This window comes from Nycticebus coucang, chromosome 2, assembly GCF_027406575.1.
Source record: "Nycticebus coucang isolate mNycCou1 chromosome 2, mNycCou1.pri, whole genome shotgun sequence".
Lineage (NCBI taxonomy): Eukaryota > Metazoa > Chordata > Mammalia > Primates > Lorisidae > Nycticebus > Nycticebus coucang.
The window spans coordinates 9960153-9987211 of NC_069781.1; the positions used below are offsets into that span (position 1 = coordinate 9960153).

Below are 27059 nucleotides of genomic sequence, written 5' to 3' on the forward strand. Positions count from 1 at the left end.
CTTGGCTGGGACCATCCAGGCTGCATGACTGTATACTTTTAGCTATAACATCCCACTATTGTTAATAGCCCTGAAGGAAAAATAATGCTGTTTCAAGTTGGAAACTTGATAGCCTTTAACTATCTTCTCCCCACTGAGAATAATGGGATTATTTTCTTAAGTAATGGGATTGTTTTGTTATCACAAGGTTCCTTAAGAATGAAACCAGTGCATTCAGATTGTAAGATTTAAAATGGTTTTAAACGGTAACTTCTTTAGGCAGTAATCATGTGTAGATATTTGACAACTAGAAAAATCAGAGTGTATTGAAAATACAATAAAAACTGGACTTCACCTTCCCCCAGGGAAGAAGGAAATACTGGAGTATCTCGGCCCGGGGGTGTCTGAGGAGAATTATGGGTGCTGGTCCCCTTGGAGCTGCCTCCAGATGAGCCCTCGTGCATGGCGGCAGCAGCCGTGAAGTATATATCCGACTGGAAAGAAAGAGAAAGCGTTACCAAGCTGCCTGGCATTCTAGGCCTTCCTGTCATCACTGCAAAGCCTCCTGCTGGTCCCCAGGTCCAGCTATGACATCCTCGGAGCATGAAGTGCAGTCCCAAGTGCCAGGGTTGGGTGGGCAGCAGCAGCTTCCAGAGGAAAGCTAGTTGGGCTTTTCCTGAGTTTTCTCTATGCTTCCTTATATTTGCTGATTCACACACACAAACACAGCGCCCGCTTTCCTCATGGGAATTTCAAACACCCAGAGCATTAGAACTGGGAAGGATCGTAGGGGTTCAGTTAGGCCTGTCCAGACCTGTCAGTAGGGGTATGCTGGATGTGACTTATGTGAGCTAATTTTCAAGAATTTTGCAAGCAGGCTGTTAAATACATTATTAAAAATTAAATTATGCAACCTTGAATAAATTATATTAAAAACAAAAATCCTAAATACAAAAATCCAACCTTTCCTAATTATTTGATGCATTATCATCACTGCTCTTGAGGTCACTGACACCAAAGGCAGCTGTGCAGGGGAAACACTGTCCCTTGGTGGCTGCACATCGCCCTCTCCCACACAAGCAGTGGCGTCACACTAGAAGCTTGAAAGCAGTGGGACTATTTACACCAGGGAAATTGGTAAAGCTCCCAATTAGAACTTGATTTGTTTTTTGTTGATTTTCTAGACTTAATGGGATGAAGAAAATATTAATAAAGATGAAACGTAGAGTGTGTCTAGTGTAGAAGCCGAAAGAAGTTTTAGTTTGATGACTATGATTTGTTTGAGTGAGAAATAGTTCAACAGTAGATCACATACCAGATTTAATGGCAATAAACTTATTGGAAAAGGAACAAGTAGCTTAAGATATAACTCTAACTGTAAAACCACTGTTGAATTGTAACTATAGGTTGGCCACGGATACAAGAGTTTGGCAAAAATTTAAAAAAGCATTTTTTTGAGAACCAATTGGCTAATGGATTTTGCAATAAAGAACATTGTATATTTTATTATTTGTAAATTGTGAGGTATTTTTATATCAGTGAAATTTACAAATATATATATATATAATACATACATGTGTATGTACATACATGCACACACACACATGTGTTCTGAGGTGTTGGTCACTTTCCGGCCACTGGTGTAGTGCTGGCAAATAACAGCAGGGCCCTGCTCTCACAGAACTATCAGTGCAGCAGGGAGGGTGGATAAATGAGCAGTCACACCCTCCACCCTCCAAAATGTGTGATGAATGTCAGGATCAAGGACATGCCCCAGGGGCTGCAGTGAGGGACCAGCACAGTCTGGCAGGGCCAGAGAGGACTTTGTGGGGCTAGAACAAGACCTCAAGGGAGGGGCCTAGAACAAGACTCCTGGACTAGATGCCAGGAGTCCTGCTGGTCCCTGCATCCCTTGGTTTGCTCTGCCTCTGGGCGAGTAGCCTTGGGTTATCAATTAGTTCACATTGGATGTGAACTCAAACTGGGCATAGAGTGTGGCAAAAGAAGACAGGGCTGCTGGAAGCGTTTCCACTTTTCTAAACTCGGACTGCTGCCCTTCGGTGACATGAAACTAACTGAGTCTCTGGCGGGGGCTTTGTCTTTCGGCTGAGTGCTCCCTAGCTGTCACCAGCACCGAATGATTCTATTAACAAAAGCCAGCCAACCAGTCTGGTTTAAGCCTTTTCATTTCACTCAGGCATTTTGACACACGTGGTCATCAGCCTGGCTTGATGGCAGCAGTATCTGTGCTCAACTGAAGAGGGCCAAGGCTCCCAGTGTCCCTTCCCGGCAATGAAGCTCCAGGCTACTCACCCTGGAGGCCACAAGTTGCAGCTGCGGTACCACTGCAGTATGGACCAGGTTCCCGTTCACCACCAGGCGGATCTCCATGGAGTCTGTGGTGAAGGCCAGGAGGTACGGGAAAGCACAGACTGCAAGGTAAGAGATGTGTCACCACCCAGCCGCTGCATGGTGACTATCTCACAGTCCTCGCTTCTCAAGAATCCTCCGTTTCTCCCATTCCTCTGGCTGCGTCTCTCCTTCCTTCACACGTGCATGTCCCCCATCCTAAGGCAGCCTCCAGTCCTGGTGCCAACCTGCTGCCCCAATAGCCATGTACTGTCTCCATTCTCATGGCTGTCTCCCCTACTGAGGCCCCACTACCCTGTCTCCTGATGGTTCACCTGCCAAAGTCCTACAAACATCCCCCCTTATTGCCCAGACCCTAGCCTGATACACCCTTCCGGCAGGCCCAGGCGACTGTGCCTAGAAACCCTCTGGTCATTCTTCAAGGCCCAGCCCACGTGTCCCCAGCTCTCAGGCCTCCTTTGCCCCCCTTCTGTGTGTCTGGGCAGTGGCTGCACCTTATTCCTCATGCTATAGCGTCCCTGGGGTCCAACAGGCTTGTTGAGTTATTTGTTAAAGGCCGGCCCCTCTTGCAGAAATGGTTCTTAGGACACCTGACTCCACACACTGCACCTATCCTGGCTGTCCTGTGACACCCTCTGTCTTTTCCAACAGCCGCTTGGTGTCCTCTCTCCTTCACAGTGGCCCATTCACTCTGGACTCTTCTTGCCCTCTTGGCTTGCCGGGTGACCCCGTCTACCACGACTGTGCCTCTAGCCTTGATCTCCTGAGTAACCTCCTGTGTTGTGGCTCATGACCTAGAGGTCATTTTCTACTTTTCCCTCTCCTTTTACTGTATCTCATCTGTCACCAAGCCTGCCCGGTCCTCCCAGGATCTTGAGTTGGTCCCTTTGCCCTCTTCTCAAAACTACAACATGCACCTATTAACAAATGGTTTTACTGTGAGGCAAACAGTATGACCTGGAACATTCTTGGCTCTGATCAGGATCCGAAGTCACAGATACTAAACATCACCACTCGGGTTCTCACATTTTAGTGGCAGCCAAACACCTGAGTTTCTGTGACTCTAAACGTTTGGGCTCCAAAATCATACGAATGATGCTGAAAGCACTGTGTTTCTCTCTTAAGTTTCTCCCCTGGAGAGTCTGCTTTTGGTTTTAGAAAAAGGAAAGTGAGGCCCAGAAATGAGGGGAAGTGAGACGGACAAGGCAGGTGTCCTTGTCCTTTGCTTTGGGCATTGCTGCAGATTACCTAAATGAACCAGGGTGCCACAAAACAAAGTTTCAAATTACTCTGTTCAAAACAGGATGGAGGCAGGGCAAATTCCAAGCATGGTGGAGGGACACCGCCCTTCACGAATATTCTTCCTCTTGGTTAAGGAGGAAGAATAATTAAGCCGTTACAATTGCAAGGTAAGCCGTTGTTTAAACAGAAAGATTACAGGAACCAGGGGGCCAGTTTTCTTTTTCGGGGAGAAGTTGCCTGTGCTCTTCTGTGGAGTGGACTTTCTATGGTTTCTGAATAAATCTCGCTTTCACTTTATACTGTCAGCTCATTCCTGACTTCTCTCTTGCATGAAGCCAAGGACCCACTTGATTTCAAGTGGCTCACAGCACTGGGAGTTACTTTCCTGTTAGAAGCACTGACAATTAATACTACGTGGCTCTCAAATGTGCACATGCTCAGGTGCTGAGGAGAATGAGGAGGACGGTGGAACACAATAGTCACGAAAGAGAAGCAAAAGAAAAAAATTTAAAAAGAAAAAGAACACTTTGAGTACTAACTATATTCACATAATTTATGGCAATTTCACAGTAAGCCTGCATAGGATCAAATTTGGGTAGCTATGCAGGGAGAAATTATGATAAAGGTTTTTCTTACCAATCGCATAAGGAGCTTGGTTCCAACAGAACTGGAAATCTGACGCAGAGGGTTGAACCAAAAAAGAGCCACCATTAAATGGGCAAACCTTTTTATAGATGCAACTGTCTGCAATGAAAACAACAGCAACTCATTTTTGTTAGAGACAACACTTAGATCACTGCAATTAGAGAAATGAAAAACCAGCAACAAGAATAGTATCCTATCTGCTAGTTCTTTATAAATAGCCAGTAGGAATATTGTCATGATGCTAGACACTCAGGGTCCCAAAGCATTGAGTCAGAATCGTATCACTACTTCAAATAATAATAGCTGCCGTCTGGGGAGAATTTACTATGTGCCAGGCACTGAGCTTTAAAAATCATTATCCCATTTAATCTATAGGACTTTAGAAGTGGATGCTACTATTACACTTGTTTTACAGATGAGAAAATTGGGCTAGGAGAGGCGAAGTAGTTTGTCCAAAGTCTCGTGAGTGCTATGTGAAAAGGGCAGAGTTTGAACACAGGTCTGCTTGACTGCAGGGCCTGTGCTTCCTGCTGCCCTCCCGTGAGGGGAACCACACTCTGAGCTTCATTCAGGACAAGGCTGGGGGAGCCATAGACTGACCCCAACATTTGACTATGAAAACTTGAAGCAATATGCTTGTATCCCCTTGGTGAACTTGAACCAGCACTAGATTGCGAACAGGTTTATTCATTTACCCTGTTGCTGGCCTAAACCAGTGATTTTCAACCAGTGTGCTGGAAAGATCATTAATTGATTTTCAAAAGCAGTTCAAAGCACAGTAAGTATATTCTTTTTTTTTTTTACTCTTAAAAAAAAAAATCAACCTGATTTAAGTGGGCAGTGAAAGTTTAACTATAGGTTCAAGTGAGCCATGAAATAAAAAAGGTTGAAAAGCACTGCTCTTCAACCCATATGGTTCAGATCCTCTTAGAGCGGTGGTTCTCAACCTTCCTAATGCTGCAACCCTTTAATACAGTTCATGTTGTGACCCCCAACCATAAAATTTTGCTACTGTTATGAATCGTAATGTAAATATCTGATATGCAGGATGTATTTAGGCGACCCCTGTGAAAGGGTCGTTCGACTCCCAAAGGTGTCGCAACCCACAGGTTGAGAACCGGCGAGGGTGAAAGTCCATGTAGAAATGTAGGCCCCCTTTATTACAGAAATCCATCACGTTTCAGCTGCACAGTTTTTTTTCAATGAAAGACTGAATTTTTATTAACCTAATAAAGACTGTATGTTAATAAACATCTGAATGTTTATTATTGCCACATACAACAACAGGGATGACTCATAGACATAATGTAGAAGGAAAAAACAGCTAGATATGTGAGTGTATACTGTATAATTTCACTTGCTTGAAAGCTGAAGCACATCCACAGGAGTACAGGTAAAGATGGTAGAGTAACCTTAGAAGAGAGGACGACCGAGGCCACGCAAGACCAGTAGCTGGGGTTCTGCTAATGCATTTTGGATCACATGCATCCCCACCTACATTTTAGAATTAATTTTAATGTCCAAAAAAAGAGAAAAGGAAAGAAAATACAACATCTTGGCGACATGATGAATTTACAGATAGAGTTTTGTTGGCTTGGTGCCTGTAGCTCAGTGGGTAGGGCGCCAGCCACATACACTGGAGCTGGCGGGTTTGAACCTGGCCTCAGCCTGCCAAACAACAATGACAACTGCAGCCAAAAAATAGCCGGGTGTTGTGGCAGGCGCCTGTAGTCCCAGCTACGTGGGAGGCTGAGTTTGAGGTTGCTGTGAGCTGTGATGCCACGACACTCTACTGAGGGCAACATAGTGAGACTCTGTCTCAAAAAAGGAGTTTTGTTACAATGGGGTCTTGGATGCATGAGTATATTCACTGTATTAAAAATCATGGAACCAATTTTATTTTTAAATTATTTTATTTTATTATTTATTTTTTGAGACAGAGTCTCACTCTGTCACCCTGGATAGAGTGCCATGGCATCATAGCTCACAGCAACCTCAAACTCTTAGGCTCAAGTGATCCTCTTGTCTCAGCCTCCCAGCAGCCCACCATCATGCCCGGTGGTTTTTATATTTTTAGTAGGGACGGGGTTGTGCTCTTGTTCAGACTGGTCTCAAATTCCTGGCCTCAGGCAATCCAACTGCCTCGGCCTCCCAGAGTGCTAGGACTACAGGTGTGAGCCACCATGCCTGGCCTATGACTTTAAAATTATTTTTAAAAACAGCTTTATTGCGATAATTTATAGACTATAAAATTCATCCACTTAAATGCATAATTCAATAAATTGTCGCATATTTATAGGGATGTCAGATATTACCACAGTCTAATTTTAGCACATTTTCTTCATCCTAAAAAGAAACCTCAGGCCCATTGTCAGTCCCTGTTCTCACCCATGCCCTAGACAACCGCTAAAGTACTTTCCATCCCTGTGGCTTTGCCTTACAATGTGTGGCCTTTTGTGTGTGGCTTCTTGCACTAAGTGTTATGTTTCTGAGGCTCATCCGGGGTGCATGGTCCCTTCTCATGGCTGAATAATATTCCTTTGCATGGATCGGCCACATTTTGTGGCTCTGTTGACCAGTTGACGAGCATGTGGGTTATTCTCACTTTTTGCTATTGTGAATAAAGCTGCTATGAATATTCCTGTATGAGTGTGTGCAGACGTATGCTTCATTTCTCCTGGATAGGTACCCAGGTGTGGAATTGCTGAGTTCTATGTGGGAGACATAATTTTATTTCATTCAGAATGTTTTTTTACTATTAAATACTTATTTTGCATCTATATCTAATATCTTTATGACCTTGTTTTCCCTCTATAGAAAATTTGAGGAGCAAATAAAAACACAAAGAAGAAAATAAAAAATTATCTGCAACCCCATGTCCCAGAGAGAAGCCTTAATAACATTTTGGTATTTTTTTTCTTCAAGTATTTTTATTAAGAATGACTAAATAAGCCAGCGACAGTGGCTCACACCTATAATCCTAGCACTGGAGGCCAAGAAAGGTGGACTGCCTGAGCTAAAGTGAGACCCTGTCTCTAAAAATAGTCAGGTGTGGGGCCTGGTGCGGTGGCTTACGTCTGTAATCCCAGCTCCTGGGAGGCCGAGGTGGGTGGATTGCCTGAAACCCCATCTCTTAAAAAAAAAAAAAAAAAATAGCCGGGCATTGTGGTGGGCGCCTGTAGTCCCAGCTACACAGGAGGCTGAGGCAAGAGAATCACTTGAGCCCAAGAGTTTGAGGTTGCTGTGAGTTATGATGCCACAGCACTCTACCAAGGGCAACAGAGTGAGACTGTCTCAAAAAAAAGAAGAAAAAAAAGAAAGAAAGAATGACTAAATAATACACACACACACACACACACACGTATATATAATTTTGAGACAGAATCTCACTCAGTTGCTCTGGGGTTGAGTGCCCTGTCATCTCAGCTCACAGCAACCTCAAACTCTTGGGCTCCTTAGTAGCTGGGACTACAGGCGCCTGCCACAATGCTTGGCTACTTTTTCTATTTTTGGTAGAGACGAGGTCTTGCTCTTGATCAGGCTGGTTTTGAACTCTGCCTCAGCCTCCCAGAGTGCTAGGATCACAGGTATGAGCTACCATACCTGGCCTAGAATGACTAAATCATAAAAGAAATCTTATTTGGCTGGCTCACCCCTGTAATTTTAGCTCTCTGGGGAGACTGAGGTAGGAGGGTCACTTGAGGTCGGAAGTTTGAGACCAGCCTAAGCACAAGCGACACTCTATCTCTACCAGAAATAGGAGAAATTAGCTGGGCATGGTGGTGCATACTTATAATCTCAGCTATTCCAGAGGCTGAGGTGTGGCTTGAACCCAGGAGTATGAGGATGCAGTTGAGCTATGATGATGCCACTGCACTCCATCCCAGGCTACAGAGCAAGTCTCTGACTCCAAAGGGGGGGAAAAAAATAAAAAGAAAAGAAAGGTTATAAGAAAAACCAGAATTGAACTTTAAAAATAATTTGCCTTTTTCACTATAGTGTGTATTTTCTTCTATGCATTTTCAAGAACATGAGTATTTAAATTGTTGGATGGTATTTCAGTATTTGTTTTTGTTTTTTTGTAGAGACAGAGTTTTACTCCATCACCCATGGTAGAGTGCCATGGCGTCACACAGCTCACAGCAACCTCCAGATCCTGGGCTTAGGCGATTCTCTTGCCTCAGCCTCCCAAGTAGCTGGGACTATAGGTGCCTGCCATGATGCCTGGCTATTTTTATTGTTGTTGCAGTTTGGCCTGGGCAAGGTTTGAACCTGCCACCCTCAGTATATGGGGCTGGCGCCCTGCCCACTGAGCCACAGGGGCCGCCCCATATTTCAGTATTTGAATGTAACAAAATGAAGTTACCAGTTTCCTCGTATTTCCATATACTTTGTTTCAAAGCTTTCTGCTTTATAAATGATGCTGTAACAGACAACCAGGCATTCATCATTCACCATTTGTAGATTACTTCTTTTTTTTTTTTTGCAGTTTTTGGCCAGGGCTGGGTTTGAACCCACCACCTCTGGCATATGGGGCTGGTGCCCTACTCCATTGAGCCACAGGCGCCGCCCTGTAGATTACTTCTTAAAATAATTGCCTGGGAGTAGATCAGCTATATCCATGTCAAGGTTTCTTCCCCAGTAAGTGGTATCACCTCTCACACCAACACAGGGACTCGCTCCAGCACGTTCCTCCTCTGCTGGAGTGACCGCTGACAGCCTCACTCACACACAAGTTCATTCCACCCTTTATAAAACAAAACTCTGTGCTCTTCTGCAGCTATGTGTCCTTCCTGTCTTTCACCCTTAAAGCAAAATTCGCTGAACATCTCATCTGTGCTCTCAGCGTCTGTTTCCTCTTTGCTACTGTCCCGTGACCTCTGCAAGCACAGTTTCACCCCCACCACTTCCCAGGGACACCTGCTCTTGGCATGGCTTCCTCATGACCCTCATCTGGCCAGGCCCACAGGTCCCTGGCAGTCCTGCCTTACCTGCCCTGACGGGGGCTTGGCCAGCCAGGGGGTGTCCTCCCTACCTGCTGACTGTCCCTGTTTTTCAGTAGACTGTCCCCTCTCAGTCTACTTTGCTGGGTCCTCCTGTCTCCTACTTGTCACTTGGTAATTTCTTCAGTCTCCTGACTTCAGACACCATTTATCTGCTAATGACTTCCAAATGTGCATCTCCAGCCGGAGTTCTTATTGGACTCTGAAGCCTGAACGTCCAGAGCATGGGGCCTCCTCTCCAGAAGTCACAGAACACATCCAGCCTGGTCTCGAGCTTTTCCCCAAACTCGGTCTTCGCAAAGCTTCCTGTCTCAGGAAACCATGATCTCCATTCTTACAGCTGCTCATGCCCAAAGGGCAAAGTCTTCCTCTTTTTTCCAGTTATTTTTTCCCCTTCCTCTCATATCCCACATATAATTCATCAGCATATTCTCTTGGTCCTCTTCTTTCTTTCCTTTTCTTTGTGGGGGGGGGGATAGTTTTACTCTGTCACCTGGTTGTAGTGCTGTGTCATCATAGTTCACAGCAACCTCAGACTCTTGGGCTCAAGTGATCCTCCTACCTCAGTCTCCCGAGTAGCTGGGACTACCGTTATATGCCACTATGCCTGGCTAGGTTTTCTATTTCTTAGTAGGGACAGAGTCTCACTCTTGCTCAGGCTGGTCTTGAACTCCCAAACTCAAGCAATCCACCTGCCTTGACCTCCCAGAGTGCTAGGATTATAGGTATGAGCCACTGTGGCTGGCCATCGTGGTCCTTTTTAACAAAGCTTAACACCACTAATAAAAAGAGGTAGTGCAAACAGGAAAGTTGCATAAAAATAGTGTGTTGCAGCAGAAGGCTTGGCTAGCAGAGGAGAAACTGACACCAGAGGAGGTTGTGGATTTGGGGAGGGAGTATGGGAGCTTGGTTCCCATATCTGAAATCTATCTGGGATCTGACAGCTTCTTAGCCCCTCCACTGCTGTGGTTTGGGTCCAGCCACTGTCCTCCACTCATCATCAGCACAGTGACCTTCCTGCTCTCAAACCCAAGTCAGACCACGTCTTCCATGTGCTGACCAGAGTAAAGCTCCCCAGGCTTCCATCCACCACATTGACCCGAGTCTGGCCCTGTTTGCTGATCTCATTCTGACGCATGGCAACCTCCTGTGCTCTGCTACAGCTTCCTGGTCACCTCAGGGTCATCTGGCCCAGGCCAGAATGCTCTTGCCTCAAGGCTCAAGGTCCTTACCCAGGTTGCTGTTTTTGCCCAGAATTCTCACCCTGTGCAGAGGAGACATCTTCCTTTTCACCATATCTAAACAGTGACCTGCATTCCCACTCTTGCCAAACCCACCCCTCTTCCCTGCTTTGTTTCCCCTTAGCTCTCATCACCATTTAGTGCACTAGGTATTTTTCTTATTTGTCCTGCTATTTGTCCAAGCTGCCACCTTGTATAAACCTCCTGAGGGCAGGGACCTGCATATGTTTAGGAATACGTGCTAAATGAATGGACTCCTTTCCCTATCCCACTTGGGAGGTGGGCAGCATCATGTTTTGAAAGGTGCAGGTCCCAACCCACATCTCTTACAACTCCCCTGTCTCACCCCGACTCCCAGCAGGGCAAACTGCTGGTGGCTCTGAGTGGGATGAGCCTAAGCTGCTTAGCATCCTAGGGATGCTGGCTGTCTCAGAGGGCTGCACACCCCAGAGCTGGGTCATCAGAAGGAGCTCAGAGTTGGTCACCATCTCAGAGGTGGCCCAGACTGCAGTTCAGGGCCTCGCCCTTACACTTTCTAACTGAGTAAGCCCCAAGCCCTCCAGTGGGACTCTGGAGAAGCAGAGGCCTCTTCCTCCCAAGAATACTGGTCTCTGCACCTGACGAGGGGCTGTGGGTTAGACATAATGGATTTAGAAAAGTCAGTGATGTGCGTTTTTTGCACCTCTGAGCTGTGAAGCACGTTTGCACTCAATGTACTGGTGTCCCTGCCTGGCGTTCCACCCAACCAAGAGCTCTCTGCAGCCCCTGGAAGTGCCTCTTACTACTATGTCCTTGGACCCTAAAGCACGCCTGGCACAGAGAAGTCCCTCACGGTGGTTAAAAAGGATAGCCCGGGGGGAGGGTGGGTCAAGGGGGAGGAAGGAGCTCAGAGCTTGTAACCATCACTCCCTTCTTTTTCTCTATCTAGCTGGTAGAGAGCAAGGGTGAAAATGATTATTTCTAATTTTAAACTAAATTTCTCTGAAGAAAAGGAGGTTAAAGAACTGGGTTCTGCATTAATTGATGATTCTGGAGTAAAAAGAGGAAAAACAAAATCTTGCTGTGTCAGGCAAAGCGTTATGGACATTGTAGGTGTTTATTTATTTTTATACAGAAGGGCACTTGCTGTGGGACCTAGGATGGTCTTGAACTCCAGGGCTCAAGTGAGCCTCCTGTCTCAGCTTCCTGAGCAGCTAGGACGATAGGCACATGCCACCACGTCCAGCTAGGCTGTTGTTTTTTTTTTTTTTTTTTGGTTAGGTAGAGATGGGGAAAAGGAAGATAGAAAGGGCGGCGCCTGTGGCTCAAGGAGTAGGGCGCCGGTCCCATATGCCGGAGGTGGCAGGTTCAAACCTAGCCCCGGCCAAAAAAAGCCACACACAAAAAAAAGGAAGATAGAAAATGAGAGCCGGGTCCTGACCCAGAGACCCTGGGGGAAGTGGCACGGTTGGGAGGACTGAGGCTGTGGCTCTGGGGAATCTCTGAGATTGCCCAGGCTTTGACCTTGGGATATAAAGATACAGAGATTGCCTTCTGATGCAGTGGATCTATGAAAACAAAACAGACACACAGCAGTGGTGTCCTGAGATAGAATCAGAGCCTGACATCGGGGCTGAGCAAAGCCACGGGACGCGGAGCTCCCACGCGGTGCTCCATGAGACCAAAGGGCTGCTAGACCCCTCCCGGGTGCATCAGTCCGCAAGCCGCAAGTTGGGTGCTGCCTCGAAGGCATCCACATTTGTCTCCATGCTCCCTTTCTGTTCTGGGATGAACACTCGCCTTCTAAAAACATGTTCTTCCTGTTCTTAACTTTCTCCCACCTAATATCTCTCCTATCCTTTCAAGTAGTAAAAGGACAAAAACATCCAAATCAGTTTTTAATTAATTATTTATTTATATATTTTTTGAGACAGAGTCTTACTTTGTTGTCCTCTGTAGAGTGATCTGGCGTCATAGCTCACAGCAACCTCAAACTCTTGGGCTCAAGGGATCCTCTTTCCTCAGCCTTCCAGCAGCTAAGGACTACAGGCGTTTGTCACAACGCCTAGCTATTTTTTTTTATAGGCAGGGTCTCACTCTTGGCTCAGGCTAGTCTTGAACGCCTGAGCTCAGATAATCCAACTGCCTCAGCCTCCCAGAGTGCTAGAATTATAAGCATGAGCCACCATGCCCAGCCTCCAAATTAGTTTTTAAAACATTCTGCTACAGGTTTTTCTCATAGATTCTTTAATGAAGTAAAGAGACCATACTTTAAAAGAGATAGGAATATCTTATTGAAATGATTTCCCCACGCAGCCTTTCCTCCCCATCCCTGTAAACTTGGGGGACAGTGGGCAGCAGCATCAGAGGCCTGGGGGCCCTTCTGGTCACATGGCTATTAAAGACCCGCTGTTCTCAGAAGGGTTCAGGTGGCCCTTTGGGTAAAGAAGCTCCCCCATCAATCTTAAATTTTGAAAGATGATTTTTTACCAAACAAATTTCTCTAGTGATAATTTTCCTGTATTTATTTATTTATTTTTTTTTTGTAGAGACAGAGTCTCACTGTACCGCCCTCGGGTAGAGTGCTGTGGCGTCACACGGCTCACAGTAACCTCTAACTCTTGGGCTTAAGCGATTCTCTTGCCTCAGCCTCCCAAGCAGCTGGGACTACAGGCACCCGCCACAACGCCCGGCTATTTTTTTGTTGCAGTTTGGCCGGGGCCGGGTTTGAACCTGCCACCCTCGGCAAATGGGGCCAGTGCCCTACTCACTGAGCCACAGGCGCCGCCCAATTTTCCTGTATTTATTAATCAAAGATTAATCAAAATATCTGGTCCAGTATCACCACCCTAAATTGGTAAAATTCTAGGCTGAAAAGTGTGTTTATGTCTTAGTTTGGACAACCTTCTCCAGGAAAATATCTTACTTCTTTTAGCCTAAAAAAGTTCTTTTTATTGATGTGGAATATTAGCTTTTGAAATGCTGCCAAGTCCATAAAGACTCTGTTTGATATGTTTGGTCTGCTCCAAACCTGCCCTGCCACTTAACCCAAACTGGCCCCACTGAGGACAGCCAGGCTGAGGCTGAGTTATTAGCACCTGAGAAACAGCAAGAACAGTAACTTTGTGGGTGTTGGAATGAAGACAGCACCAGACCTTGCTGCTTGGTCACTGCATGACCTTGAGCAAAGTAGTTGCTCAAGGCCTTGGCTGCCTTATCTCTGAACCCAGTTTAATAACAGAGCCTGCTGCAGGTGTTAATTCAATGAGACAATGACTGTGTGTAAGCACAGCCCACGGCACATAGTAAGGGCCCCCTCACTGGAAGCCACTGTCATCACCATGGCACCCTGGAGATCCTATCACGGGCAGCAGCTCTTACGCCACCAAGAGGTCTGGGGCTCAGTGGGAGATGCAAGATGGGAGGCATTTTTAGATGATCCCTGGAATGCAACTATGTACCCAGAGATGATACTGCAGGTAAGTCTAAGGGTAAGTCCCTTCAAATTACTCAGAAAAAGAACGGTCCATTTTAGCAAATAAAAATAAAAACACAAACTTGACTTACAGTTGTAACATAGTAGCAGGCCAGCTTCTCCGTCTTCATACACATCAATAGCTGCAACAAAATTAACCTGCAATGATAACGGGCGACGGTAGTGTGCGGGCTGCCGCTGACATGGTGAAAGACTTGCTCAAACTGCAGTGTTTGCAGCGGCTCTCGGTGCTCTGTAAACACAGGTGCCGCAGGGGCACATCCACCTCACCAGCACCCACGGCCCGTAGCGGGTCCATGATTACAATACACCACAGGTGTGAAGGAAAGAAAAGTCTCTCTTTTCTTTCTCCATGGGGACTTTCTCCCCATCTTCTAGTGCCCTTTGAGGGGCTTCCTCTTCGGCACCTCCACTCTACTAAAATGCCTCAGGTTTACATGGTGTGCAGCTCCCAGAGCATTTTCACGTGCGCTATTCATTTCACTCTCTCGTTAACCCCGGAATGTAGATGGCATTATTCCTATTTTTTTTTTTTTTTTTTTTTGGTTTTTGGCCAGGGCTAGGTTTGAACCCGCCACCTCCGGCATATGGGACCAGCACCCTACTCCTTGAGCCACAGGCGCCGCCCGCATTATTCCTATTTTACAGATGATGAAAGTGAGGCTCCGAGAAGGTCCTTGGCGGGTAAGCACCACAGCCGAGCTGCGCCCAGGTTTCTCGTCCCACCTTAGCCCCTGCTGCCTCCAGCTAGTCCCTCCTGGCACCGACAGATAAAGTGTCTGAACCTTCAAATCACCATGGCAGTCCCCACAGCAGGGCATGCTGAGGAAGGGGTCAGAAGGCCTAGCTCTGTGACCTGAGCAAACTTGTCACTTGAGGCCTCAGTTTTTGTGTTTGAAAGCGGACACTCGACCCAACCTTGGTCCCTCCTGATTATCAAAACCCTGACCCTCTACGAGCCTGAGCCTCCCAAGCTTTCAGAAAGCCATCCTCACTCTGCCGGAGGCCTCAGCCAGCACTCACCTCTCGGCTTGTCCCACAGCCTCTGCCAGGCGACAGCTCCTGCCTCCTGCCCTCCTTCCCTCTCAGATTATTCTTCCATTTCTTGGCTCTTCCCTCACTAGAAAAGTACCTACTTTTACAGCTCCAAATTTTGCTTTGTGCTCAAAACCCCCAAGCCTAGGCCCATATTCTTCCCGGAGCTCCAGTCTGTCTAGTCCAGGCGTCCTCAAACTTTTTAAACAGGGGGCCAATTCACTGCCCCTCAGACCGTTGGAGGGCCCGACTAGTTTAAAAAAAAAACAAACTATGAACAAATTCCTATGCACACAGCACATATCTTATTTTGAAGTAAAAAACAAAACGGGAACAAATACAATTCACACCACTTCATGTGGCCCGCGGGCCTCAGTTTGAGGACGCCTGCCTCGTCTCTTGATCCCTGAGATGCCATCATTCCACATCCTGCCAATAACAGCAGGAGGCAGTGGGGGCGCGGGGGCACAGCCAGGCACAGACCCTAGGGCAAGCCCTGCCTGAGCTCACTGCCTTTGTGGTGGGTGGCAAATGGCTCAGCCTCTGGTCCTCCGTCTTTGTCTGCAAAGCTGGCACGATGGCAGCACTGCCCCAGCTGGGTGGTAACAGGCACTTAGACAAGGCAGAGAGTTCAGCACTGGGCCTGACACAGAACGGGCGCTCAGGGAAGCCTGTTTTCCCTTCTAAACCTGCTCCTTTTGTTAGCAGAACGGTCTGCAGAGTCTCAGGGACCCTGTCCTCTGTCCCAAGTCCAGCATCCTCCTCTTCTCAGGGTCTCTTGGTTGCCCTTTCTGCACCCTCAGGGGCACCGCATCAGAGCCTCCTGCTGGCTCGTCTCTCCCAGCCCTACCCCGGGGCCACCCCCAGCACTCTCCTCTTCCTGTCATCCTCAGGGTGCAGCCTTTGCCTCTAAATGCTCTCCTCATCATGCTGAGTCTCCAATGGCCACTCTCAGCCAGGGCTGCTGCAGGGGCCCTGCTGACGGGACCCCCATCCCCACAATCACTACCTGGCCTTGTACTAGGTGCTGTTAGGCTGCAGAAAAGGCTAAGGTAAGGTTCCACTGCTCAAAAAAGAAAAAAATCAGAAAAGCATGCAAGTACCTGAAACAAGGTTTAATGCCACAGTCAGAATTATGGAAGCTACGGAGCAGGGAGGGGACAGTGAGGACCCGTGGCCAGGAGCTCTGGCCCCTGGATCAGAAAGACTCTGTATCATGACCCTATGGGGGGGGGTGTCTCTGGGTAGTGTGTGCACCACCGCGTGCACGCTTACATGTCTGTTCCCTGTAGCTCCCTCCCACTAGACCACAGGCTGTGATGCAGAGGCTGTGTGTCCTGCTCATTGCTATCCCCTCCGTGTCAGGGTCAGGGCTGGGCAGGGTGGCGGGGGCAGAATATACACACTGGACGAATGACTGAATTAATGAAATCCCAGCTCCGTCACTTCAGAGCCTGCACACTTAAGCCCGTTGTCTCCCCTTTGGAACCTCAGTTTCTTCATTTGTAAAACAGGAGATGAGAGTAACGTGCACGGCCCGGAACTTGCCGGATGCTCACCTAGTGTTAGCTGGTATTCAGAACTTAGCTGTGGAGTGAGCACCAACGGGCACGTTACATGCGGGACAGTCCGAAGTCCTCTCTGACTCCCGGAGGCTCCTCCCAGCCTCACCCCTTGACTCGGAGTCACCTTCTCTTCAGTGCCCCGCATCAGTTTTGTTTCACTGTCTCAGCCAGAGGCTTTGTGCTGTAGCAGGGACGTGGGTGTCTGCTCTGTGGCCCTGCCTGCCATCCCCACTGGTGGTGGAAGTGACAGTGCGTTGAGTTTAAGGACAGCCATTGCAGGCCCAAGTCCTGCCTCCCCCACTTACTAGCTGCGTGGGTTAGGGTAAAATAAGTGACTCTTCCTTTCTGAGCCTCAGTTTCCTTTTCTGTATAATTGGAGAAATGAAGAACACCTCCCTCACAGATAACTGCGAAGATTCTGTGACATGCTCAGACGCAGGGCCTGGTGGCTCTGCTTACTGTTATCTAAATCCTGGGGAAGGCAGAACTGACAGCTTTCAGTTCAGGGTGTTCAGGGTGGGGTGGGAGAGGGATGTGGTGGGGACAAGCAGGAAGGAAGCTTGGGCAACCTTCTAGACCAGGTCTGTGCACAGTGACATCCGGGCAGTATCTGCTGTCAAGCCAGTCTACTGGGGGTCCCAGGACCGTGCTGACAGGCACATGATGTGGCAGTATTCAGTCAGGTGTAGGACAGGCAGGGGTGCTCCAGCCCTGGGGCCAAGATTCAGGGACAGAAGACCAGCCTGGGACTTAAGCACTTGCCTCTGGGGGTCTCCACAGCACTGTTTTCAGACCTCTGTGAACACTCGTTGTGGGGAGACCTGTCTCCTGTCACACTCTGCAGCTCTGTTTCCTGCCCAGGTGATGACATCAGAATCAACTAGGGAGCTTTAAAAAATATTCTGGGTTCTCACTGCTAGAGCTCCTGACACAGCAGGTTTGGGGTAGGACACAGGTGTTGGATTTGTATTTTTTGATTAAAATCAAGCAGGTCATTTTATTGGCATGAAAGTAATAACAGCATGGCTGGGAAAGTTGGAAACACGAACTGTTAACAAGTGAGGTGGGTGCCACGCTGGCCCCGTCCCCGGCTGAGAGAGGAAGCTGCTGCTGGTTCCACACTCATCCTTCCCTTGTGACTCCAGGCCGAGTCTCAGCTGAGAACTGCCAGGACCTTGGCCCCTCGAATGAGCCTGAGGCCCAGATCTTGAGACTAATGAGTCTGCAGCTCCTACAGAGGAGCCCTTGGTTTGCGAAAGAGGCCAATGCTGATGGCTAGAGCTGGGGCAGTAGGTCACAGCAGGCCAACCCACGTGGGGAGCTTAACATTGACTTTTGGTGCTTTAGTGATTCTTAAACATTTTGTCTCTTGGGCTAGAATTGTCTTAGAACTGGGGTGGGGTGGAGGCCTGAACTGGGAATTAGACGTTTCCGTGGGGGGAGAGGAGAGTGGATGCAGGACACTAGGCCAGGCCATCAACTCTGGCACCTGCACAGAGAAGGTGGCAGCAAGTACGATGTGAACAGAAGTCACCTGGAGGCTGAGCCCACCTCCTACTTCCCGGGCACTGGGTCCCCAGCCACAGCAGCAGCTTGGTAAAAGGCTGCTCCTATTTCCTCAAGGCCTGCTTCTGGCTAGGTATTAGAAAACACTTTGCCTTTCTCATTTCCCTAGGGCTATGTCCCCAGTTTCTTCACAGAAAATTCCTTGTGAAGATGCAAGTGTCTTCTTAAGCACACACACCTGCTCAGTAGACCCTCCCCAGCTGATTTACTGGGCGGGGGGCTGCACACTGGTCCTCCCAGAGCCAGGTCCATCCAGGAAAGGGCCTTGCCTGCTGGGACAGATGCCTCCTGGGTCTACATAAGGATCACCTGGGGGGTAGACTTAACCATATCCCCCAAATTCTGGTTTAACTGATCTGGGTGGGGTAGGAACATTGCTCTTTTTTCAAAGCTCTCCAGGCAATTTTAGCCAGGGCTGAGCAGCAATGCGGGACACAGGGGGTAAACAATGGAATCCCCTGGGGTAACTTAAACATTTCCCATTCCTGCTGTACCCCAGACCCGTGAAATCTCTTGTGGGGTGGGGGAGGGAGGGCGTGGCTTTGTAATGCCCCAGATGACTCCAATTTCAGGTAAGTCTGCACCACCAACATAGGTAAGAGAAACAACATGACAAATGACTCTGAATCAATCGCTGAAGAAGGCTCCTAATTACATCTAGAGTTTTCTATTTCCAATTTTTCTGTTTCTTAAAATCTTGCTGTAATTAGGTATTAAGTCTTCCTAAAACAGTAGGTAGCAAGTTTAATGGATATTGATATAGAGCATGTACTGATACAAATTGTAAAGCATAATTGGTAAGAATTTTGCTGTCTCTTTGATTTAGCTGAACAGGACTGGGGGGAGCCTGTGGGTTTGGAAGCCCTCACTACATTCTCCCTGGGGCTGATGTCCCCATTCCGTGGTGTCCTCAGTATCAAAGTCAGAAGGCTAGCTGGCACTGGCTATGCAACCTTCAAGCAGCTCAGTGAGCCCAGGCCCTGCCCTGCTGCACAGCGATAAAGGGACTGAAGAGCTCTGTGACCTGCTAACGTCAGTGTCAGCATTGAATGGGCTCTAGTGACAGTCACTAGGCCCCAGGGTAGTGTGGACTCACCACCGTCCAGTGGGTGCTAAAGTTAAGACCCCACACAGTCATCTTTAGGGCTTTCATGAATTTTGGGGTAGCCCTAGATTTTGTTCCCAACCAAGACAGCCCTGTTCTCTGTGAAGCTCAGGCCAGGGGTGCAGACCCTCAGTGCTGACTGCTTGCTCTCTCTCCCCAATGGGGTTCCTTTGTAGCAGACCTCCAAAGGGATAGGCAGAGAGAGGTGCTGGTCCACCTAGCCACCTAGTCCCCACATTGAGAGTCTACAGGGCCCCGGAGAGCAAACTTGCTCCAAAGGCTCTCCCAGGACTAACCACCTAATGAAGGCTCATATGTTTGGCTGTTCATAGCCTTTTGATGCTTCCTGTCTTGTTTATTTGGAAGGACAGTGGCAGGGAGAGGTCTGAAAGCTGAACAGGGCAATGGGATGGTCCCATGATATTAGAACCATTGTGACCTACAAAAGTGGCAACTTCACATGGTTTTGCCTAAATAGTGAGCTACATAATAATGTGATGAATAGTATGTTATTTTATTTATTTATTTATTTTTGAGACAGAGTCTTACTTTGTTACCCTGGTAGGGTGCTGTGGTGTCACAGCTCATAGAAACCTCAAACTACTGGGCTCAAGTGATCCTCTTGTCTTAGCCTCCCAAGTAGCCAGGACTACAGGAGCCCACCACAATGCCCGACTAGTTTTTTTCTATTTTTAGTAGAGATAGGATCTCGTTTTGCTCAGGTTGGTCTCAAACTCCTGACCTCAGGTGATCCATTCTCCTTGGCCTCCCAGATTGCTAGGATTAAAGGCATGAGCCAGTGTGCCTGGCCTAATAGTATGTTATTTTAAAATTTAATTTAATTTAATTTTTTGGCAACAGAGTCATACTCTGTTGTTCTGGGTAGAGTGCAGTGCCATCATCATAGCTCACAGCAATCCTAAAACTCTTGGGCTCGAGAGATCCTCCTGCCTCAGTCTCCTGAGGAGCTGGGACTACAGGCTCCTATCACCATACCCGGCTAGTTTTTCTATTTTTAGTATGCGATTTTAAAGAAAAACAAATTATGGCATCCCAAAGTTAGAAGACACAATGATTTACTTTGTCTGATTCCCACTTGTCCCTATAACAGCCATCTTACCCTGTTGGCCTCCACGTGGTGCAGCCTGAAGGCCTCTCCTGTGCTCTCATTCACCACATCAAATTGGTGTCGGTAAGCCACGCAGATGAGATTGTCACTCTCTTCAGTGGGCCCATCCACTAAGGTCATCACCACAGGAGAGTCAGACAGGCAGATTTCCTGGGAAGGTGACGATGATAGGGGAGGGTGGTTAGTGCAGAGCAGCTGGCGCCATGTCAACCCCCCTCCCCTCCCACCAGGATCCTGCATAGCCCCAGCTACAGGGAAGGAAAGGGCAGGAAAGGAGGTGCTGGGTCACATCTGACTTCTCTCTCCCACAACCTGTCCTCAAGACTCGGCCCTCTGTTTACACTGGAAAGCGCAGAGGCCAGGAAACGATTTTACGAAACTGATTCATCAGTATCATTCACCTCTCCCTGTCAGGTCCTTCCCTGGGATTTAGTAATAGGATGAACAATTGGTAACTAACCTTGCTGAGTGCTATTCAATTAAATCCCCGTGAAGCAGGCACTGCTATTGTTCTATATGAGGAAACTCAGGGGTTGAGTGACTTGCCCACAGACACAAGGTTTTTACATAAGAGCCAACATGTGAACTCAGGAAATCTGATTTCAAAGCTCACACTGCATAAATGTATATGCTGCATATCAATAGATTCATTTAAATATATTCATTAAAACCACTAATTAATACACGAAGGAGGCTAACACCTAATTAGAACAAGATTTTAACTTGTACTGATTTAACCAGCATGCTTTTCTAAGTTGAATATTAGCAGAACTGATATGCATAATCTAGGAGGCTTTAACTGTAGACAAAAATAAATAATTCCTCAGCTCACCCATAGAAATATTCCATCTTAGCAGCTGATTTTTGACTATCCTGCCCCCTAAGGCACCATCTGGGGGAGGGTGCGTGCCCCCAGGAGGCCTCTCTCAAGGCCCCCTTGATCTACCAGCAGCTCCTGCACACAGAGGCAAGCAGGGCAGCACAGCCCACTGCTTCCTCTGCCTCTCCAGCCATCACTTCTTGCCAGGATCCTATGCTGGCTTCATAGCAGCCTCCTTATCTCTACCCTTGAACCCCTCTGCCCAGTAGCTAGAACAGTCTTTTCAAAACATGCTATGTCCCTGCATCAAACCTTCCAGTGGGTCCTCACCTCACTCCCAGTCCTTGCAATGGCCTCAGGGCTCAAGAGAATCTGGTCCCAGTTCTCTCTGACCTGCAAGATGGTGCCTTTGGTGGGGTCTCAGGGCCCTTGCCAGGCTGCTTCTGGGGAAAATACCCTTTCCCCAGATGCCCTTCTCGCTCATTCCCACTATTTCTCTGCTCCAAGGTTACCTTTCAGAGAGGGCTTCCCAGATGTTCCTTCTAAAACAGATCTCCCAACTCCTCATTCCATTATCCTCTGTTCCCTGGCCCTACTTTATTTTTATTCTGAGCACTTCTTTATTTATTTATTTATTTATTTTGTAGAGACAGAGTCTCACTGTACCGCCCTCGGGTAGAGTGCCGTGGCGTCACCCGGCTCACAGCAACCTCTAACTCTTGGGCTGACGCGATTCTCTTGCCTCAGCCTCCCAAGCAGCTGGGACTACAGGCGCCCGCCACAACGCCCGGCTATTTTTCTGTTGCAGTTTGGCCGGGGCTGGGTTTGAACCCGCCACCCTCGGCATATGGGGTCGGCGCCCTACTCACTGAGCCACAGGCGCCGCCCTATTCTCAGTACTTCTTTTTGCCAAGCCATGATAGACTTATTTGCTTATTTGTATTATCCTCCAACTAGAACGCAGTCTCCATGGGAAGAATCTGTCTCATTCACTGCTGTGTCCTTCATACCCCAAAAAGCAACTGTAAGTGTTCACGGGAATAAGTGAGCTTTTGCCTTAGTCTTCTGGGGGAAACTAGGGCCTCAGAGGGACACCTTCCCTCGCTGGTTACTGAATGATGGGACGACAGTGGGTGACAAACTGTCAGGTGGAAGGAGAGCCTGCCTTGTGATATGTTGGCTGGGAGGTAAGTTACTTGAAGAGAAAACGTACCCTGATGTACTGGAATTCTTCAACAGGGGGCTCCAACAGGGGCGATAACAACGGGATGCTGGCTCCTCCGCTTGGCTTGTTGTGTTTCCTTGTGATCAGAAGCAGTTTATTCCGAATCGCGACCACAATCCTCAGCTCACTGCTGTGGTGAGTGTTAATGGCATACAGGTGGCAGCCTGGGAAGACAAGCAGTGACGCTCCACACACGACACAGGCTGGAAGCCCCCTGGCCTCCATGCTTTGGTGAGTTTCCAGCGGGAAATTAAATCTATCTCAGTGAATGGACTAAGAATGCTTCTGACACCAAGGAAAATGAAGACTTGACATAAAAATTAGGTTGAGTCACAGGCAAATTAAGAATGTTATCTTCCCTATATTTTAGAGGTTGTAGACTTAGCTTCATACCTATTACATGATGTGAATTCAAGTGAAGGGTGATCAGAGCTCCAGGAACCATACTCTAAACATTTCTTTACTCACAGATTTTCTAATGGAGCTTAACCCACTTCCAAAACCTATTATTAGAGGCCTAGAATTTCATCTACTCCTCAACATGTTTTTCTAGCTTTCAAGCTTTTACAGAAAACTGTGATGCTATTTTTGTTTTTTTCCAAGCCAAAGAACGAAAATGAATCAAATTCCTACTCATTTTTATTTTCAGTAAAACCTGGGCAGTCTGAGAAAAAAATTAATTGAATGGAATCTACCAAAATAAGAAGACTCAAGTCACCTTTTGTCTTCTCCAGCTTGTTTTCTCTGCAGTCAGATCTGCCCTTCCCAGCCTGTCGCCCCTCAAGGCCCTTTTGCAGAGTACTCAGCCTGAAGACAAAGAGGCGGGCATCTTTTCCTGGTGACATAAACAAGGTGGAGCAGGGGATTAAAGGAAAAGCAAAACTGGGGAGCTCCCAGGGCAGACTGTAGGAAACTGACCCACACTATTTTACTTAACAAGGTGACTACAGATGCACCTGCTCCTCCCCCCCACTGCTCTCCTCCCCAGAGAACAAAGGGGCCACCAAGGGACCCAGAGCACTGGCCATCAGGAAAAGAAACAGCTAGCTGGGCCTATGGAGCCAGACCTGCCCGTGGTGGGTGTGGCTGAGGGCCACAGAATGTGCCTGCTCTCCTCCCTCCAGAGCATGCTGCCCGCCCCCGGCCGGGGTACCACCTTTGTCTGCTCTGAGAACTAGAAGGTCCAGCGTCTCCAGCACGTGCATCTGCTTCACTGGCAGTGTTCTGTCAAACACGGGCACTGACGGGAGGTCATCTGGAAAAGGAAACCTGGTTACTTATCACTGTTCTAGTCCACGCTTTCTAGAACCCATGAAATGTGCCTGTGGGTAGTCTGTGACCCCGGTTCTCTTTAACAAGGAAGGGAGGAAGTCAACTTCCAGAGCTTTCCTAAGGTCTACGCAGTAAGTCCAGGCACCACTCCCATTCTAGCTCAAGGAGAAGGAAGTGCTGCTGTTCCTCCGCAATGGCATTCTGAACTCTACAGGGGCAGAGGGGCATGGGGCAGGGGCCGAAAACTCTGCTCCTCAGTGGTCATCAAAGAAAAAGTAACGTCAATCAATACCTATTCCTACTGGGGTTGTACCAAAGGACTGAACACTAGGTCAAAACAAACAAACACACAACGGGGGTACAGGGCTCACACCTGTAATCCTAGCACTCAGGGAGGCTGAGGCAGGTAGATTGCCTGAGCTCAGGAGATCGAGACCGGCCTAAGCAAGAGCCAGACCCCGTCTCTACTAAAAATAGAAAAACTAGTACTCCCAGGTACTGGGGAGCCTGAGGCAAGAGGATCTCTTGAGCCCAGGAGGCTGAGGTTGCTGTGAGCTGTGAGGATGCCACAGCACTCTGAGACTCTGTCTCAAAAAAAAAGAAAAGAGAAATAAAGAATAAAAGCAGCCACTTCCCTCAAGTTTTTTATTTTTAGGTAATATTTGAAACGGCCTTGTATATTTGTATGTATACATATTGTATATTTCTCAAGAAAGCCAAATTAAATTTTTCTTTTGTATTTGAAATCAGACACACCCTATCTTAACATGCCTTGTGTCTGTATCATTATCATTCTGACCAAAAATTTTCAATATTTCTTCATACAGGCATATTAAATTTCCTTTTTAGACAAAAATAAACTAAGAGAAGTAGCAATTAGATTGCCTAAATAGCAGGAAAAACATAATTTAAGTGGAAATGCTCAGGAAGATTTTAGGTAAATGGATGACCAAAGATATTGCATGTACACACAGGATTTGTTTTTGAGACTACTTACTGTGATAATAAATTGCCAGCAATTACTTTGCTCCTGGGGGACCCTAGGACATAAGGGCCTAAGAGAATTATTAAGGCTGTTCCCTAAGTAAAAGGGGCTGCTCTGAGCTTGATGTAGCCTCAGGCAGGGCAGGTAAGTTGGGGATGGTGTACTCGCAGCAGGAGGAGCGCCCCACTCGCTCTCACCTGCACCCCGTCTTGGAGTCTCTGATGGGGCTTGACTTTGTGTATTTATACTTTAGGTGCAAGGAGCCCTGAAGATCTTGCATGGGGCAAGGATCTTCCAGAAATCCAACCGAAGTTGGGAGTTTATCCCTCCTTGGATGGTGCCCAGATGGAGCAGAGTTTTCACCATCAGTATTAGTAACCCCTCCAGGCAGAAGGGGACCTCCTGCTCCTGTAGGCCCCTGAGAACCCTGAGTTGTCAGAGCACAGAGATTGCTAAGTTTGTGTTCGATGTGGGACTGGTCTCTTGTCCCCCTTAATTGTGGGGGCAAAGGTAAATTTTATGACATCAGCCACTTCTTCCCCTACCCCAAAGCTTTATACAAAGGAATTCATTCTCAGCATCTCTGTACTTCTGCTGAGGCAGACTTAATTTTCAAAACATGGGATGATCACTCTAACACTTGTCATCGTATTTGGCTAAATAACTATGATTATTTCATTTGTAGGGTAACAGCAATGACCGATAACACACACTAAGGGATCACCATATGCCGGGCCCTACTGCTTAGCGTTTTGCATGTTACCTAAATGTCCCAATGACTCTACTAGGGAGGAATCTGTAATATTCCCATTTAACAAATAAGTCCAAGGTGCACGGGTGTTATTCACTTGTCTGAGGTCACACCTTGAGTATGTGCAGCCCAAGTCTCCTCCTGAGTGGCACAGCCCAAAAGCAGCACTGTGCCCCGTGGCTGGGGGGCGCGGCCACAGAAGCAGCACCGTGAGGCATTAGTCAATGACAGGGCCCCTCATCATGCACCGAAAACAGGTATTCTGTGCAGCTGCCACGCTGTGTACAGAATAAATTAGCATTTATTCTCCATCAAATCTTTCTCTGGTGGCTGAATAGGTTTGTATAAGCACAAGAGGAAAGAGGAGGCAAGGACATGAGAGTGGCATGTGGCTTTAATGATGGTTTGTTAATAAATGTTTCCTTCTTGTAATCTCTTTATGAAGAAACAATCTTTTAGAACCACCTTTTCTTTTATTGCAAAACCCAAACACATGGTGATAACACATTTAATCAGTATTTAGTTTCCTTTCAAAGTAGGTTTTGCTAGGTTAGAATACAAAAGGTCTTGATTTTTAATGACTTTGAAAGGAGTAGACTCTCTAGGGTAAGTCTGATAAAATTGAGCAAAGGCTAATGGGCTAGAGTGGAACTCAGCCAGAATGAAATGGATGGATTCAGCCATGGAAACAATTCATAATATGATTAAGTGTGGACAAGAAAGGAGTCAGCAAAGAAATAATAAGAGAATTACGGCTTAAAAGCATAACCAGGAATACAAAGAAAGCCTTAAGGGTTATTCTCCTTTTTAGCAAAACAAACAGGGAGATCATTTTATAATCGGGACATGAAAAAAAAAATCTGAGTAATAAAGCTAAGCTGCTGGTGGGTGTCCACAGCTACCACCCACGGAAGATGACTTCCTTCAAATTTGGAAGAAAAGAATTTCCTGGAAAATCACAATAATCCTTGTATCTCACACCTCCATTAAATTTTGGACTCGTAACGATAAAAAATTCAGAAAGGGATTTTGTAATCTTGGTTTTGATTCTACATTAAGAAAAAAACAGAAGCAACTGATATGGAATTTTTTGCTTTTAGGCAAACTTACAAATAGTCACTCCGAAGCATGCTTTCTCTTTCCTAAAAAGGCAAATGGGAAGGATTTAATATTTTTTAATCACAAAATTTTTCATAGCCTTTTTTGTCCAAGACTATATTTTTGGAAATCTGCATTAAGATAAAGACAAAAACACTGGTGCAATTTAATTTCATTTTAATATTATGCATATAATGTACTTGGTGTAGTGGAAAGTGCACTGGACTAGAATCACATCTGGGTTCTAGTTCCACAGGTGCCTCTAGCCAACTATGTGATTCTGGGCAAGTCTCATCTTTTCTTCAGGCCTCATTTCTTCATTTATAAAACTAAGAGTCCAGACTAAACCTCTAAGGTCAGTTTTATTGTTCTTTTAAAATAAATTCATTTTTTTGTTTGAGCTTTTGATAAAAATATAAGGATTCTGTTATTTTTTAGCAAGTTCAGGGGGACACAGTGAAGGTGACAGCTGCTATTTAGTAATTTACTACTGGGTGCCTGATGCTGCATAAACCTTTAAGATAGGTAGCTTTATTTAGCCCATGTAGTCCCC

General features: G+C 47.0%; 1 protein-coding gene across 14 annotated transcripts in view; it reads right to left on the reverse strand.

The window, feature by feature from the left end:
• GARNL3 (GTPase activating Rap/RanGAP domain like 3) overlaps window positions 1-27059 on the reverse strand; it is a 158797-nt gene that overhangs the window by 3533 nt on the left and 128205 nt on the right. For all 14 annotated transcript variants that reach the window (XM_053561886.1, XM_053561963.1, XM_053561877.1 and 11 more), the window contains 8 exons: window positions 23557-23655; window positions 23119-23235; window positions 22389-22564; window positions 20347-20505; window positions 14027-14093; window positions 4228-4335; window positions 2293-2411; window positions 335-473 (listed from right to left, as the gene is read on the reverse strand). In XM_053561886.1, coding sequence (XP_053417861.1) covers window positions 335-473; window positions 2293-2411; window positions 4228-4335; window positions 14027-14093; window positions 20347-20505; window positions 22389-22564; window positions 23119-23235; window positions 23557-23655 — 984 coding nt within the window. The remainder of the gene's footprint in view (window positions 1-334; window positions 474-2292; window positions 2412-4227; window positions 4336-14026; window positions 14094-20346; window positions 20506-22388; window positions 22565-23118; window positions 23236-23556; window positions 23656-27059) is intronic.